The sequence below is a fragment of the Zonotrichia leucophrys genome, chromosome 13, assembly GCF_028769735.1.
Source record: "Zonotrichia leucophrys gambelii isolate GWCS_2022_RI chromosome 13, RI_Zleu_2.0, whole genome shotgun sequence".
Lineage (NCBI taxonomy): Eukaryota > Metazoa > Chordata > Aves > Passeriformes > Passerellidae > Zonotrichia > Zonotrichia leucophrys.
In genome coordinates, this window is record NC_088183.1 from 2,295,860 (window position 1) to 2,313,204 (window position 17,345).

Genomic DNA, 17,345 nt, shown 5'->3' on the forward strand with positions numbered 1-17,345 from the left:
TTGTTCCTTGGAGTGTCAGGAGCCAGGCAGGGCTGTTGGATATTTGGCTGTGGGTGTAGATCCAATCCTGGTCTCCATTCCCATGTGGGCAGGAGCAGGTGCCATTGCATCCCTGAAATCTGCACGAAGGTCACTTCCAGAACATTCAGTTAGGTTTGTATTTCCTTGGAAAGTTGCCTTTTATTAATGGTTGCAATAAACGTGGGTCTGAGGAACACTGGAAATTTAACATATGTTATAAATGTGCTGAGAGACTGACTTGATTTGACTCATAATTATTTTATTATTGATTGTGGTGTTATCAAATAAAGAATAATGCAAAATAATGCTGGGAAAACAAATGAAGAGGATAATACTATTTATTCCCTCCTCCTCTCCAAGAATCAAGAGGAAATGAAATTTGTATTTGAAGTTGTGCTTTTGAAAATGCTTTCCACATAACTGACCTTACCAAAATGGAAAGGTGAATTCATAGCTTGGAGGTTTCTAAAAATGTCTCTGCCAAATGTGCGTGGCTGCTATCACATGCCAAGTGGCCCAGAGCAAGCCAGGCTGGAATCTTTGGGGGCTGAGAATATCCAGGGGACATGTGCATGCTTGTCTGCAAATATGTGGGGCTCTCCCTCAGAAAAAGAGGAGGATGGAAATCAGCTTTAACAGTGCTTTGCCACCTTGTTTGTAATCAGTTTTAACATTGCTTTGCCACTCTGTAATGATGTGATTCTCACAGAAGAGTATCTGAAGCAAATCTTTCCCCCAGATGTGGTGTCTTGGTGATTGTACATTGCTGCAAAGCCCTTTTTGTCTTTGAGTGAGTGCTTGTTGAGTTTCCTTCCCACGAAGGTGAGAATTGTTCTCCAAACAGGCTGCAGGTGCTTTGTGCCACAGCCAGGCTCTCAAATCATCCTGCTGCTCTCCAAAGCTGATTGTGGGCTTGTTCAGGGTGAAGCTGTTGAATAAACAGAATTTTATTATTATCTGCTAGCTTATACAAAATAGTACAGACTGTGCCACAAAGGGAATGACAGCTCCACTGAGTTGAGGTTTGGTTTTCTCACAGGAACCTGTGATGAAGACCCTGTGCCAGTTTCTTTGGTGATGGATTGAGGGAGGTGGTGGCTCCCTGTACCTGTGCCTTGAAGTTTTAATCCTCTCCCACATAAAGAGAGCTGCAATCTGATGAAGGGACTGGGATCTTTATTAACTCAACTGGGTTTAGACCCAGGCCCTTCGTGTGTTCACTGAGATCTCCACTCAGTTTAGCACCTCCAGGCCTTGCCTTGGGCACTGAAATGCAGCCTTGCAAAGCCACTAAAAATAGTTGGGCTAGAGTTGGGGGGCTTGGTGGTCAGAGAGTTGGTGGGCTCAGTTGGTGCTGATGCCTGGGCTATTTACTCAAGACTTGGGCTTGATGATCTGTGGGGGTCCCTTCCAACCCGAATATTCTGTGGCTCTGAGTTGAGAAGCAAACACGGTGAAGGTCCCCAGCCCCATCCAGCCCTGGCAGTGACCCTGGCCAGCTGGGGGACAGTGACCCTGCTCCCGAGAGTGCCCAGCCTGCTGTGACACCTTGCCGAGCCCCAGACCGCTTCCACTTGTGCTTCCTTTTATTTTTATCCCTCACGGCGAGGCTCATCCGATGCCATCGCTGCCACATCAGAGCCGGCTCCCGCATCCCGCTTATCGAGCGGGGCCGGGGCTGTGCCGGGCGGGCTCTGCCCCGCCCGGGGTGTCGGGGATGGCATGAAAGGAAAATGCCACTCGGCTGCTCCGAGCCCGGCCCGCCGATAACGCCGCGTGTGTCCCCGGGGCCGCGATAAGCGCGCAGAGGGCAGGCGGGGAGAGCGGCTCCGCGGGCATCAGCGCACACCCGCGCCTGCAGATAGAGCAGTATATATAGAACCACATGAAAGCCTCTCGCTTTCTTCTTTTCAACAGCGGCAGGGCCGGGTGTCACACCCGGGGACGCGTTGGGAGCTGACCCCGGCGGGCTCGGGGCTCGCTGTCCCGCGGGGATGGAGCTGCGAGCCCGGCCCCGAGCGATGCTCTGCCCGCTGATAACGCCCCGGCAGCGCCCAGCGCGGCCCGCGGCCCTTTATCTCCCAAATGGACAGCGGGACTCGCCTCTCCTGCTCGGGTATTGGCTTTCCGTAGGTGTCACCCCAGCTCGGAGCGGGTTTTGCCGCTGCTGATGGAGATAACTCTGTCAGAGGCATCTGGGTGCTGACATTATGGCCAGCCAGCCTGAAAGCGAGATAAGATTTTGCTATATTGAGTAAGTCTATTGATCCGGTCGGCCTCCTGTCCTGTGTCTGATGATAACTTGATGTTTCCAAGAGAAACAAGGCTCCCCTTGCTCAGTATATTCACAGAAATATAGTATACATATATATTAAAAAATGATAACTCACTGTTTCAAATCTAAGCAAGCATTCCCTTGTTCTGTATGCTGATATACATATAACACATATAAATATATCTATAAATATATCTATAAATATATCTATAAATATATCTATAAATATATCTATAAATATATCTATAAATATATCTATAAATATATCTATAAATATATCTATGCAGTGTTTGGATTAAATAATGAGGGATTCCTTTCTCAGCTATGTTCTTAAAAGATGTTGCTTTTCATTTGCACATTCTTACCAGCATTTGCAATTTCTTCACTGTATTATTCCCATTTGTTTAAATGACAGAGATGATGTTTGCAAGTAGCTACAGCAAAAATCAAAATAGTTTAATGTCAGTGGCTCCTGGCTTTCACTGACTGGCTTGTGCCAGTAACCTGCTTATTCGAAACAAACCAGTAATTTATTTTTTTGATTGAGGAAAAAGAAAACCCAAACAACCAATCTCTTTATCTGTAGATTTGTTTAAAATAGTTTTGTCCTTGGTAATTGCAGCTTTTGACCCAAACTTTGTTCCTGATCTTTCACATTCATGGTAAATAACTTTGTAAGCAATTAATAAGGTAATGTTCATGCTGAGAGACAGCAAGTGGGAAATGACCTTCTCATTACTGAAAGTGAATTAATTTTTGTGAAGATGGGGGTTTATATTTAGGTTTTGCAGATCTCAACAAGAGCTTCCTGGTCTTATCACCTTGTCAAAAAAAAAGTGTCTGTCAGAGGATTCCAGAAGAGATAGCGAGGAAATGCCAGTGGAGAAAGCCTCACTCCAGCCACAACAAACAGTAAATATAGACGGAGAAAAACCTTTTATGTTCAGTACTTAGCTGCAGATGAAAACTTTGCTTCTGCCCCTGCCAGAGGGGAATGGCAGCAGAGCTATTTTGGTGGATTAAAGCCAAAAGATAGCAGCAGCTCTCTGTGGCCTCGCCGGGGCACTGGACTCGGTGAACTGTAGCAATGAGAACCGTGTGTTAATTCGGATGTCTCAATTAATAGTAGCGATGAGCACTGTGTGCTGTTAATTCAGGTATCTCAATTAATTGTAGCAATGATTGCAGTTAATTCGGGTATCTCAGTAAATTGGAGCAATAAACACACCTGTGCTGTTAATTCGAGTATTAGTGAGTTGTAGCAATGAGCATTGTGTGCTGTTAATTCGGATATCTCAATTAATTGTAGCAATGAGCACCTGTGCTGTTAATTTGGGTATCTCAGTAAATTGTAGCAATGAACACCGTGTATTGTTAATTCAGGTATCTCAGTGCATTGTAGCAATGATTGTAGTTAATTCAGGTATCTCAATTAATTGCAGCAATGAACGCCCCCGTGTTGTTAATTCGGGTATTAGTGAGTTGTAGCAATGACCCTTGTGTGCTGTTAATTCGGGTGTATCAATTAATTATCGTAATGAGCACCCTGTATTGTTAATTCGGGTATCTCAGTGAATTGTAGCAATGAGCTCCCTGTGTTAATTCGGGTATCAGTGAATTGTAGCAATGATTGTAGTTAATTCAGGTATCTCAATTAATTGTAGCAATGAACACCCCCGTGTTGTTAATTCGGGTATTAGTGAGTTGTAGCAATGACCATTGTGTGCTGTTAATTCGAGAATCTCAATTAATTGTAGCAATAAACACACCTGTGCTGTTAATTCGGGTGTATCAATTAATTGTAGCAATGATTACAGTTAATTCGGGTTTCTCGGTGAATTATAGCAATGAGCACCCTGGGCTGCTAATTCGGGTATCTGTGAATTGTAGCAATGATTGTAGTTAATTTGTATCTCAATTAATTGCAGCAATAACCACCCCTGTGCTATTAATTGGGGTGTCCCAATGAATAGTAGCAATGAGCACCGTGTGTTGTTAATTCGGGTACCTCAGTGAATTGTAGCAATGATTGTAGTTAATTCAGGTGTCTCAATGAATTGTAGCAATGAGCACCCCTGTGTTGTTAATTCACATATCTCACTGGATCGTACCAATGAGCACTGTGTGTTAATTGGGGTAAGTTAATTACTTGTAACAATGAGCACCCCTGTGCCGTTAATTCGGGTATCTCAGTGAGTTGTAGCAATGATTGTAGTTAATTCGGGTGTCTCAATTAATTGTAGCAATAACCACCCCAGTGCTGTTAATTCGGGTATCTCAGTGAATTGTAGCAATGATTGTTGTTAATTCGGGTATCTCAGTGAATTGTAGCAATGATTGTAGTTAATTCGGGTGTCTCGGTGAATTGTAGCAATGATTGTAGTTAATTCGGGTATCTCAGTGAATTGTAGCAATGATTGTTGTTAATTCGGGTATCTCAGCCTCCTCCCTGGCAGTTCCTCATCCCTGACCCCACAGCAGAAATTCCCGGGGCCAGCCCAGCCCTGGGTCCCTCTGAACGCGTCCATCAGCCCCGGGCCCTGCTGGTGACAAATGACATTTTCTGTGCCTTTGTACTGCGGGGCACAAGATGTGACGTTTATGCCCCAAGATCAATTATTTTTAACTGGAGAATGATAGCCCTGCGTCGGAATTATCTCAGGGCTTAATTCACATCAGTTAAAGCTTTTCAAAGGCTTATTAAAATTCCTTAAGTGTGTCCGGCTTATCAGCAGTTGAGTGTCGATGGCATTATACAAATGCTGCTATTGGAAATAACTGTTAAGTATTGTTTGGCCTTATTATTCTCATATATATATTTTGTGCCTGGGACTATTAATACTACTTAGTACTTACATGATTCCTTTCATCTGGTGATCCCAGGGAAGCAAGGGCTGCTCTCCTCCTTCTAAATAGAGGAAAACTGTCAGGTCCAGCAGTGCCTCAGGCTTGGGTTTAAAATCTTCCACTGGATCCTGTCAGATTTGAACAGGATTTTATTAATTTGTGCTGCTGCACCTTGTCTGGTGTGGGCAAACACAGGGCAGCAGAGCTGCTCCTCTGTGGAGCTGGAAAATGTGGATCAGTGTGAAAATCAATCTAAACAGGCAGCAGGAAGGTGACGCTGAGCAGAAATTGGTGCAGCAGCCCCTGGTGTGGGGCAAAGGGAAGGTGGAGAGGGGTGTGGAAGGGTTTTGGAGGAGGATTTGTCACTCTGGGTGTCCCTGTGGTGGCAGAAATTCTGAGCACAGAGCTGGAGCCCCACTGGGGCTGGGAGAGGGTAAAGGGACAGCTTTGAAGAGCTGAGGGTGCCCCTTGCTCTGTGTTCCTGTGCCAGAGGGAGGAAAAATCCGGGTGTAAATACAATAAATGTAATCATTCCTTTCCTGGCATCTGACAGAGCTGTGGGAGGTTGGGATGGGGTTGTTGATGTGCGTGAATATCCACCCAGAAACCCTTAGAATTAGTCTGTGTGTTTTCTTTTTTTTTTTTTTTTTCTCTCCCCTGTGATTTAACTCATTTCAGGCAGTGATGGAAGTTCAGATTTTTATTGTGATCTGTATTTACTCCACAGCGAGGCTCTGTCTGGAGGAGCATTTTGAGGAGCTGATCATTTATTGCAGGAGCCACTAGGTAGCACTGTGAAATAAAGTTCTGCTTCCCTGAACAAAGCCCTGCCAATTCCAGCGTGGCTGGGCTCAAAATGGAACAGAGGCAGCAAGGGAGGCTTTGAAACTTTCTGCAGTCTGGGGTTCACAGTCAGGTGTGGGAGAAATGAAGCTGCCAGGGGAGGTTTAGACTGGATTTTAGGATAAATTTCTTTACTCACCATCTGGGGAAGAACCTTTTCCCAAAATCCAGCCTAACCCTCCCCTGGCACAGCTCCAGGCATTCCCTTGGGTCCTGTCACTGCCCACCAGAGGGGAAATGCAAGGCTCTGATCTTATCTTGATTTAATATGTTGAAAGGTTATTTTTCCAAAGGAGCGAAGTTGGGTAAAAATTTGGTTTCCATCATTAATTGATTTTCATTGAACCTACTTCAGTCTTTGGTTTATTAATCCCCCAAAATTACTCAAATAAGGAAACTTTTCAGGTTTATTTTGTAATTTTTGGGCTTTACCAAGCTCGCAGCTTATCCTTCTGCATTTTACCTCCATGGGGTCAGGGTGCAGCCCCCAGGCTGCAGAGCAGAGCAGTTTGTGCCCATTTCTGTTCCAGTTCCCAGCAGCCAAGTGCAACGTGTGTTCCTGCAGCAGCCCCATATCGCTGCTTTTTAAAATTAGCCCTGGCTTTGGCTGCTGCAGGGACAGGAGACATGATAAAGGGATTGAGCATCGCGCTCTGCCAGGGCTGCTGGGCTTAAATCCTCCGGTTACAGGAGCCCTGGGCTGGCCCTGCCTGGCCCCAGGGGTCACAGGGGGGTCTTGGTCACTGCCAAAGGCTCTGGGGACCTTCAGTGCTGCCTCAGGAGCTGGGCATTCAGAGGAGGGGATTCCTTTTATGTGGTTGTAGCTGATGCAGGGAGTTTTCTATCTGCAAAACCAAGGAGCTGGATGAGATGGTCTTTGTAGATCCCTTCCAGCTGAGTTATCCCATTCTAAAATTATTCCAGAAGGACATGGAATTGCTGGAGCGAGTCCAGAGGAGGCCACGAGGCTGATAAGGGGACTGGAGCACCTTCCCTTTGGGGACAGGCTGGGAGAGCTGGGAATGCTCAGCCTGGAGCAGGGAAGGGTGTGTGGGGAGCCCAGAGCACCTTGCAGGGTCTGAGTGGGAGCAGAGGGACCCTGCCCCAGGAAAAGGAGGAGCGGGCTCAAACTGAAAGAGGGAAATGTAGCTCAGGTGCATGGGAGGAATTGTGCCCAGTGAGGGTGGGCAGAGGGTGCCCAGAGCAGCTGTGGCTGCCCCTGGATCCCTGGCACTGCCCAGGGCCAGGCTGGACAGGGCTGGGAGCACCCGGGACACTGCACGGTGTCCCTGCCATGGCAGGGGTGGAATGACAATCTTTCAGGTCCCTTCCAACACAAACCATTGTGTGGTTGTACAAAAAAGGCACTTTTTGAGGTGGGTACAATTGCCCACTGGCAGGGAAGGGACTGCAGAGTGCTGACCAAAGAGGGCACAGTGTCTGGGGCCTGGATTGGATGCTTTCCTTGATGCTTTCACCTTTTATAGGTTTGGCCACCCTGGCTCAGGGCAGGATGCCGTGGTGGCCTCACCTGCTGCTCTGGGGGTGTCTGTTCACGCTGGCTGGGCAGCTGCTTTCCTTCATCCTCCTCCCCCTGCAGCATCTGCAAACGGCTTATGTGGCATTTTCACCCCCTGAGGATTTATGGTGACCTCTCAGGGACCTTCATCAGAGGATCAATACTCTGCTGACACCTGTAGATCAACATAAACTTGACCCTTGGTCTGGACAGATCCATCAGCACCGAGCCCTTCCTGTGCAGCCTCCTGGGCCGGGGAGGAAGCAGCACTGGTGGCACTGCAGAACCCTCCAGCCCAAGGTCAAGAGTCAAAATGATAAAGGAGGGCTGAACCTGTGGTACCCGGGCAGAAAATCAGGGTAATAACGAGGGAGAAGCTCAGGGAAGGTCCCTGCAGGATGATTCACCCTGTGGGTGATGCTGGAGCAGAGGAAAAGCTCAGTGGAGCTGCACTTTCTGTGGAAATGCTGCTCCCTCCCAGAGTCTGTGATAAGGAGGGATCTGCTGCTTTAAAAAGCTGCTGCTTGTGCTCATCCTATCTTTAGCTCAGGGCAGCAAAAGCTTTCTTTCTTTTGAAAAGTCAGTTCTTTCCTGTGCAAAGGTTTTCCACCCATTTTCCCCCCATTTCAGGGATTTCTCTCTGGCTTTTCAGCCTTTCCAAGTGATGGAGGATCCTTGTTGTTCACTTGAGTTCTGCCTCTGTAACACCATGCATGAGGTGGAACCATCATCTCAATACTCCACAAATGTGAGAGCTACAATTAAAATTGGCTTCTCGATTTCAAAATCTCAAAACTCTCGAGTTTACCCAAAAAAAAAGCAAAGCAGCAAGCAGTGGATGCTGCAGCAATGACAAGCACTCTGCAGAGCTGGATTTTCCAGACTGATTTTTATTTAAGGGGTTTTTCCTTTCCCCAAGAAAAGAATTCCACAAATTGTCGGTGACTCAAAGAGAAAAAGAAATCCAGTTATCCATTCTGTATTTAAGGAAAATATAAAAATACAGAATGAAGACCTGGAGCCCACACTTTTCTCTCAGCTGATTTTTCAATCTCCTCTACTTTTAGTCTCCTCAGAAGAGAATAGGATGTTGTTATCTTGGGTGATAAAACAGGAATGATCTCTTTTGAAAGCAATGGGCCAGGGAATTTTGAAGACAAAAATCTGCAAAATTTGTGATCTTATCTTAATAACAAGATGGTGTAAATGTGAATTAATTAATGGGGAATTAATGGGTAAATGGGAATTAATTGCTTAAGTGATCTCTCCAATCCCAGCCCCCTGTGCCTCAGTCTGAACCTGATTCCTGCTTTTACCTGAGCTCAGCTCCTGTTTCTGGGTGTTTTGGGGGTGAAATGCTGATCCCAGGGGCTTGCAGGGATGTGATGCTCACATCAATAACTCTGTGTGTGTGTGGCTTAGAAAATCCAATCAGGAGGAAGTGGGGAAGCGAGGTTGGGAAATCATCCCTGACAGGACCCAGGGCAGGTCCTGGGTGAGCGAGGTTGGGGAATCGTCCCTGACAGGACCCAAAGCAGGTCCTGGGTGAGCGAGGTTGGGGAATCGTCCCTGACAGGACCCAAAGCAGGTCCTGGGTGAGCGAGGTTGGGGAATCAGCCTGACAGGACCAAAGCAGGTCCTGGGTGAGCGAGGTTGGGGAATCGCCCTGACAGGACCCAGGCAGGTCCTGGGTGAGGAGGCTGGGAATCGTCCTGACAGGACCCAAAGCAGGTCCTGGGTGAGCGAGGTTGGGGAATCGTCCCTGACAGGACCCAAAGCAGGTCCTGGGTGAGCGAGGTTGGGGAATCAGCCCTGACAGGACCCAAAGCAGGTCCTGGGTGAGCGAGGTTGGGGAATCATCCCTGACAGGACCCAGGGCAGGTCCTGGGTGAGCGAGGTTGGGAAATCATCCCTGACAGGACCCAAAGTAGGTCCTGGGTGAGCGAGGTTGGGAAATCTCCCCTGGCAGGACCCGGGGCAGGTCCGGGTGGCTGCAGCTGTGGGATGCAGCTGTGGGATGCAGCTGTGGGACGCTGTCGGTGCCTGCTGATGCCAAGGACAGGGCTGTGCCCCTCAGGAGGGCTTGGTGGCTGTCATCTGCACAGGCGCTGCCCGAGCCATCCGTCATCTCCTGCCGTGACCTTGCACCACCTGTCTGTCCCCGGCAAGGCCGGCAATTAAAACCTGAGCTAATGAAGGCTGCAGGACATGAAAGGGCTTTGCAGGAGTTGATCAAAGGGACAGAGCACAGCAACTTATTTTTTCAGCCTTCCAAACCGAGCAGGTATTGAGTGAACTCTCGAAGTTGGAGGGAGAACCCCTGGGCTGCTCGACCTGCTGCAAACACGATGCCCCTCTCTAATGGGCTGGGAAAATGCCCAATCTCCTGGCTTAGATCTGTGATTTACCCATTTGACCGTGATTCTTTGTTGACACCAAAAATTGTGTTATTTTAAGCGGGGATGAGTTAAGGGATGTGTTACATCAGTGGGGTCAGTGCTCCAGCTGCTCACACACAGAGCTGGTTTCAAAATGCTCTTCTCATGTGAATTTCTTTTCCTGGGTACTCAGTTTCTTGAAAATAGTTTATTTTCTGTCTCAGCATATTGATCCAGTCTCCATTGGAATAATTTCTATTTCATTGGAAGTTCCAACAGCTCCTTCATGCAGGGGGCAGAGAAACTCACCTGTGACGTCTGTAACTCTTTGGTTCTATTGTCTCATATTGTCCAAATTATTATTACTCTAATTGTATTACTATTTTTATAACCGTTTTATTACTATTAAACCTTAAAAAAAAAAAAGAAGTGATTGGCGTTTTTCACGCCTGCTTTTCCTCACCCCAGCAGCTCCAGCCCTGTGCAGAGCAAGGGGGGATGTGGCTGATGGGCTGCTCGGGATGATCCTGTCTCTAAATGAGTCTTTTTTGCTCCACGTTCCTGTCTCTGAATGGGGATTTTTTGCTGCATGTTCCTGTCTCCAAATGGGTCTCTCTTGCTGCAATAAACGCTGGAGTGACAGCGTTTAAAATGACTGCAGGAGACAGGTAGAGACCTTCAATTAATGTGTTCTGTGTCACTTTGCTGAGCCTTGATTGATGAACTTTCACAAATGCGTTGCTTGATCTGCTGGGAGAAATCTCTGCTTCCCTTCTCTGTGTCAAAATGCAGCGGTAATTTCGTGTTTTGGGCAATAACAAACCTCTAGGAATGGAAAATCAGACTCCAGCCTGAAAGCCCATCCCTTTCTGGCTTCGGAGTGGCATTTTAAAGGTGTTGATTCTTCTTAATAATCCCCATTAACCAGAAATCGCTTACTGCTGATACTGATCTAAACTGATGTCAGTGAGATGAATTAGGGCCGGGCACAGGGGGTTGTTGATCTGTTGTTTTCCTGCCGAGCTTCTCAGGAACACTGAAACACTTAATTCCTGCCAGGACCCTATCTTGTTTTCGGACTCCAGAGAATAACTTCCGATGTGAAACCTCCTTGAACTTAAGGAATAAAATTCTGGCACTCTAGGAACAGCACCAGTGTTTTTTGGAGAAAAACAATTACTTCAGTTCCTACAAAACTGCCACAGGCGAGGGATTTGGTATCAGTCCCTTACAGCTGACAACTCGTTCCTGTACGAATTCTGTGAATTCCAAAGGGTTTGGATAAACTTGCCATGTGCAGTTTGTCTGGAGAAGACTGAGCTGCTCTCGCCCTGTCACCTTCAGGTGGAACTGGGACACTGAATTACCAAAAAAAAAGAAAAACACCCCCCCAAAAAAACCAACCCAACAAAGCTGGGCTTCAACAGAGCTGTGAATGCCAGTGCCAGGCTGAGTAATCCCCCAAAAAATCAAGGGAAGAGTGAGATCAAATCCAAGTGCAAATCTTATTAAAAGCTTTTTTCCTACACCCCCTGGCCTGCCCCCGGGCACTGGGAGGATCCCTGATTTCAGGTTCTGTGGGGAAATGCCAGGATCCTGCACTTCCCTCTGGAATAACCTTTCCTAAGCACAGGATTTTTGTGCTACTCTAGAGACGGGAAATGCTTCAGGCTCAGACAGGACCGGGTCAGATTTGATATGTGTGGGTTTTCTGAGCCTTTCAGAGGGCTGGGCTCAGAGGCACAGCCCTGGTGCTTCTGCAAGTCCTGAGGGGACCTTTTGTCCCTGCCTGACCCTGTGGGCTGAGCTGGTGTGGGGCTGCAGATGGACATGGGGCTGGGCTGGAACAGGAGAAATGGGATTTGTGAGCACAGGGAGCTGATATCTGTGTGCTGGGGGTCTGGTGCCTTGGGAAGGCTGAGCTAGAGAAGAGGCTGGACAGAGTTCCAGAATAAAGCAGGGATTTATTCAAAGGATCTCCTCCATGGATGCACCTTGGGCAGCACCAGAGCCCAGCCAGGGCTGCACCCAAGATGAACCAAAATGGCCCCAAAATGCACGAGGGGCACGGGCTCTGTCCCTGGGATCAGTTCTGCTCCATTTGCACCTTGCAGTTCATTGTCCCATTCCAGCTTTAGCCCAGGCAGTCCCATCCTTGTTTTTCTCTCTCCAGCCCACGGTGTTTGTGCTCCTGGGCTGAGATTGGGATCATTTGTCCTTGGTGCCCAGCTGGAGCAGGAATTGTTTTGTCTCCCTGCTCTGTGCACAGAGCTCACCATCCCCTGATGTGAACCCAGACCCACACACTAAAGCAGCACAGAATGTGAAAAATAGGAAAGCTAAACCTGAGGCATCAGGTCGTTCCTCCTGTCTCTCCTTGCTCTTCCATTCACCCAGCCGATGGAAGGTCTTTAGCCGTGGCTGCCCCCAGGCAGCTGCGCTCGTGTCCGCTCCTAAATCACTTTCTGAGCCGGCTCCAAGGCTCCGGCTGCTGCTCCAAACCCGACTCACCCTGTCCTGCATCTGCTCGCGATACAATTCCTGCAGGAGGAGGGGAGTGTGTGAGCAGGAGCTGTGGGACATTGATCCCTGCTGACAATGAGCACAGCCCTGGAAATCAGCCCCGAAGCTGTGCCCAGAGCAGCCACTGCAGGGACAACCCCACTGGACAGGCAGATTTCTTGATAGCTGTAGCTCTGAGTTGTTATGGGAGGAAAATAAACTTGTTTGGAGAAAATAACAGCGTCGGAGGAAGGAAAAGGATGTGGGGAGTGTGTGAGAAGGGTTCTGTGTTGATGTGGGGTTACATTTTCCTGTGGCTTTTTCTGAAGTTTCACTGTTGTTTACCCACTTAAAAGAGGGCCCTGCTTAGGGCTGGTTTCTGAAAGTTCAGGTTTTAGCTAACTCCCAATGCCTGCCCCCATGTAACTCAGGCCTTGTCCTGCTTTTGGGGCTCCCTGTGTGCTCTGAGCCTGGCCGAGCTCTGTGCTGGTGGCAGCAGGAGTGGCACGGTGGCACCACTGTGACCATTTGACAGCTCAGGCAAACCGCGGCCCCAAACTGTGTCTGCCCCCACCCCCTCAGCAGCTTAAACCCAGCTTTCTCCTGCCCCACTCAGATTCTCCATTGAAGAGTTAGCTGAAAAAATGACAGAGCTGTTACTGATAACTAAACTGACTCCTAGGTATGAAAGGTTTGTCATATGCACATTATTTAATTTAAGATTTTATTGTTATCTGATGTTAGAATAATAATCTTTTCCCGGAGTTTTGGGACACCTTGGCTCTCCTCAGGGCATTTCCTGTTGCTCTGCTGCCTCTGTCCCACCTGGATCCTAAGGCAAAGCCCTCGTGGAGCCCTGGGGATGGTTCCAGGTGAGGGGAGGTGGCTTTGCCTCCCCCTGGCCTGCCCAGGTGCGCTGTCCCCTGCTCCAGGCTGGCAGATTGATGTCCCCTTTGTCACAGGGCCCGTGTGGCTCTGCGGGGTGAGCTCCCCGAGGCAGACTCCCCTCGGGGTGAGGCTGAAGGTCCCTCCTTGCCCAGCCCCGAGCCCCACACAGGTGTTTGTACCCCACTCTCTGCATTGGGGGCTCGGTGGGCAGCACCCAGCGCTGCTCTGGCATTCACGGGGCTGGAAGGAGCTGGGAGCTCCTTATCTGTGCAATCCCACCTCGGAGGGGTCTGTGGGGCTGGGAACGAGGGAGAGAGGCTGCAGGCAGCTCCCATTCCCCGGCAGCCTTTCATGCTCTGTCCCAGGGCCACAGCCACCCTGTCTCCATCCCTGTTTACTGATGGGGCCGATAGGGCCGAGCAGGAGGGGTGGCAGCTCCCCCTGATCGCGCTGTCACCGGCCGGGCAGCCTCAGCCGCTCTCAGAGGATGTTGTGACTGCGCGGAATTACAATGTTTGTTGTTTCTCACTCCCAATAATTGACATTTGATAGCGACTACCGTAAAAGCGGCCCGGGGGCTGGGGCTGCGGCACAGGAGAGGCGGGAACCGGGCAATGGGGAGCCCTGGGCGCTGTCCCCGGGCACTTTGGGGTCCTTTGTGCCTCCCCCCATGGGGACAGGATGGGCAGGGGCTGTGGGAACATCCCGCGGATGGGCTGGGGGCAGTTCGGGGGCTTTGCATTATGGCTTGGGGTCATATATATTATATATACATATAATATATATACATTATATATATGTGTGTGTATATACACATTATATATATAATATATATACATATATAATGTATATATATACATGATATATATAAAATAGATACATATAATATATGTACATTATATATTATATATATGTACATTATATATATTTAGTATATAATATACATACATTATATATATTATATGTAGTATGTATGTATTTATTTATTTATTTGTTATAATTCCCTGCACAGAACTCATTGCAGTGATTTCTGTTCAGGGAATTAAATTACAAATCAGCCCCGCGTCCCCGGAGACTGGGAAGGATGGGCTCGGTCCCGATCCCAGCCCGGGGACACGGGCGGGTGCTTAGCCAGGCTGGAGCTCGAAAAGCGGCTTTAAATCATTTTTAAAACTCCTTAAAATACAAACACCGTTTGCAGGCGGTAAAACGGGGATGCCGAGCGCACGGGAGGGCTGCACGAAGCCGGGGACGGGAGGGACCGGCAGGGAAAGGCTCCGGGATCGGGGAGGCGGCCCCGCTCCCCCCGGGCTGTCCGGGATGCGCAAGAACGCCAGGGACGCGAGGTTCAGCCACTCTCTTTAATGACAACTCGCTGATCTCTCAGCTCGTACAGCAAAGGGCAACGCGTTCGAAGGGGCGGACAGTGCATTTCCATGCTAACTCACGTTTCAGCGCAGAACCCTACGGGACGGGCGGGCCGGAGTGTCCGTGTCCCTCGGGAGTCTGTCTGTCTGTCTGTCCGTATCCCTGCCCAGGCCGGCAGTAGCAGCCTCGCAAGGGACACCTGGGGGGTGCCGAGATGCCGAACTGACCGAACAGCGGGGACCGTACGGGAAGTGCAAAAATTAAATGTGGACGTCAATAATAATAATAATTAGTATAGAGTAAAAGTTAAAAAAAAAAATAAAAGAGAGTCGCAGGGCTTGGCTGGGAGTTGTTTGGAACAAGTCACGCGAAATTACCGGCTGGTTTGTAGCAAGGAAGGAGGGGAATTATCAGGGTGCTGAGCCGGGAAATTCGGGCATCCCCCGCCGGTGCTTGCCTGTCCCCGCACGAAACACCAAAAACACCAAAACCCGCCCTGTCCGTGGCCGCCGCACTCGTGAGATCCGCGGGGATGCTGCACTGAGCCATCCCAGCCCGCAGCCCGGCCGTGTCCCGAGCCCGGGGCGGCTCACCAGGCTCGGATGCCGTGCAAGGTGGAGATGCCCGCGTTGCCCTGCGGGATGGGCGCCTGCACCGCATTCAAGTCCCCCACGCTGAAGTTCATGAAGTTGTTGGCGGGCGCCGAGGGCTGCATGGGCTGCATGGAGGGGTAGTTGCAGTTGTAGTTGGCGTTGCAGGCGGGGCTGTTGTAGTTGCTGTACGCGGGGTAGGCGTTGTAGCTGTAGGGGTTGATGCTGACATTGTAGGGCGAGCTGTAGGGGGAGGATTCCCCCAGGCACGGCTTCCCATCGCGCACCAGCACGGGCACGGCGATCCGCCGCGGGGGAGGGATCCCCACCATCTCCAGCGTCTGGTCCTGTCTCTGCCTTTTGCATTTGTACCGCCGGTTCTGGAACCAAATTTTCACCTGCGTGGAGGTGAGCTTTAGGACGTTCGCTAGGTGGTCCCTCTCGGGGGCAGAGAGGTATTTCTGCTGCTTGAACCTTCTCTCCAGTTCGTACACTTGGGCTTGAGAAAAGAGGACGCGAGGTTTCCTCCTCTTCCTCTGTCTGGGGCGCTCGGGGTCTTCCAGGTCTCTTTTCTCCTGCTCCAGGCTCTTGTGTAAGGAACACAGTTCTGCAGCAAAATATACGGGCGAAGGGAAAAGGGGAAAGGAAAAAATGGTGCAAAAAAGTTATAAATCAGTGTTTAATAAAGAGCGAGCGAGCCCTGGCTCTTCCTCGGCCTCGCAGGCCGCTGTGGCCACCCTGCCCCGCTCTTTAGGTACCTCTGCAGCAAAATTTCCGTGGTTTTTGTCTGAAAACAACGGTGCCCCGTGCGCTGATGTGAGTCTCACCCGCCTGTGCCCCAGCCTGGATTTATCACTCGTAGCTTTGTGTTGAAACCCATCCCTACAGCCGAGCGAGTCAGGAATCGCATTTGTCACCTGGTTTGTGTCCAGACTCGAGGCCTCGCGTGTCACAGCCGTGCCCGTCCCGTTGGACAGGGACACATCCCCGGGGGTGTCCGGGCCGGGGTCAGCGGGACCCGGCTCAGCCCCGCTCCCGCAGGGCCCGGCACGGCATAAGGATGATAACGATGCTGCCGCTCCCCGAGCCCCGACACCGAGCGCAGCCCGCACTGTGCCCCTGTCCCCGCAGCCCTGGGCACCCCCGGCCGAGCGCCCAACCCTGCTGGGGGATCCCCATCCCCCTGCCCTCCCTGGCTCCTCACTCGGCTTTACCTTTCTTGTCCGCCTTGGCCTCCTTGGCCGAGTCCATCTCCACGAAGCTTTTCCCGTAGTAGGAGCCGGGGAAGGCGGCCGCGGTTTTGCCGGGGGCCGGCTCGGGCAGCTCGTCCCGCAGGTCGGGCAGGGCCGGGGGCTCGGAGCCGAACGCCTCCTGCTTGAAGGTGGCCAGCATGCAGGACGGGGAGGCCAGCGCGGCCAGCTCCATGGAGCCCAGGCTGTGCTGCTGCTGCTGCTGCTCCAGGTTCAGAATATCCTTCACCGAGAAGGGCGTGCTTGTCACAGGGCTAGGGAACATTGCGGAGGACAGCGGGGCAGCGGCCGCAGCCCAGGGTCATGGAAAAGGAGGTGGGGAGCGGCCGAGGTGCAGCAGCGGTGGAGCGTGGGCTCCCGGAGGGGGCACATAGCATTCCCGAGAGTAGCCCTGCCTTGTGCACTGCCGCCAGGTAGGAGCGGACCATAAGGCCGGGGAAGGAGGGACTAGGCAGTTTTTGGGTGACTTTAGCTTTCTATTGGCCAACATTGCGGTGATGGTATGAGAGATGCAAAGTTCCATGTCACCTAATATAGTAATACATCTCAAAAACAGCTCCGCTCTTTTAAAGGGGCGGCACTGCATTTATCCAGCTTTGCAGCGCAGGGTTTGTTCATCCATTTGAAACAAAAAAAAAGGAGAATGGCCTAATGCGTACAAACTCACTATCTGATGCTATCTATCATACAGTCACATTAAATAAACAGGCCGGGAGGAAACCATCAACCAAATATGTGCTGATTTAATTTTTTTTTTTTTTTAAGTGAGAGAACGGAGGTTTCGTTTTTAGTATTCTGCAATATCCGATGGCAGGAACTAAAAAACGTGAATTCACTGCTGTGTGAAGCGCGCTGAAGGGGAAA

The 17,345-nt window shown here is 50.1% G+C and overlaps 1 protein-coding gene across 1 annotated transcript; it reads right to left on the reverse strand.

Moving 5' to 3' along the window:
* Positions 1 to 15,230: 15,230 nt before the first annotated feature.
* Positions 15,231 to 16,746, reverse strand: NKX2-5 (NK2 homeobox 5). Its single transcript, XM_064725110.1, has 2 exons — positions 16,446 to 16,746; positions 15,231 to 15,838 (listed from the first exon to the last, which is right to left on the reverse strand). Exons 1-2 carry the CDS (start codon positions 16,744 to 16,746, stop codon positions 15,231 to 15,233), a joined length of 909 nt encoding a protein of 302 aa, XP_064581180.1.
* Positions 16,747 to 17,345: the final 599 nt, after the last annotated feature.

Coding starts and splice junctions, on each gene's coding strand:
- NKX2-5 (XM_064725110.1), bottom strand. CDS start 16,746: ATGTTCCCTAGCCCTGTGACAAGCACGCCCTTCTCGGTGAAGGATATT. Junction 15,839..16,445: donor GGCCAAGGCGGACAAGAAAG/GTAAAGCCGAGT, acceptor ATTTTGCTGCAG/AACTGTGTTCCTTACACAAG.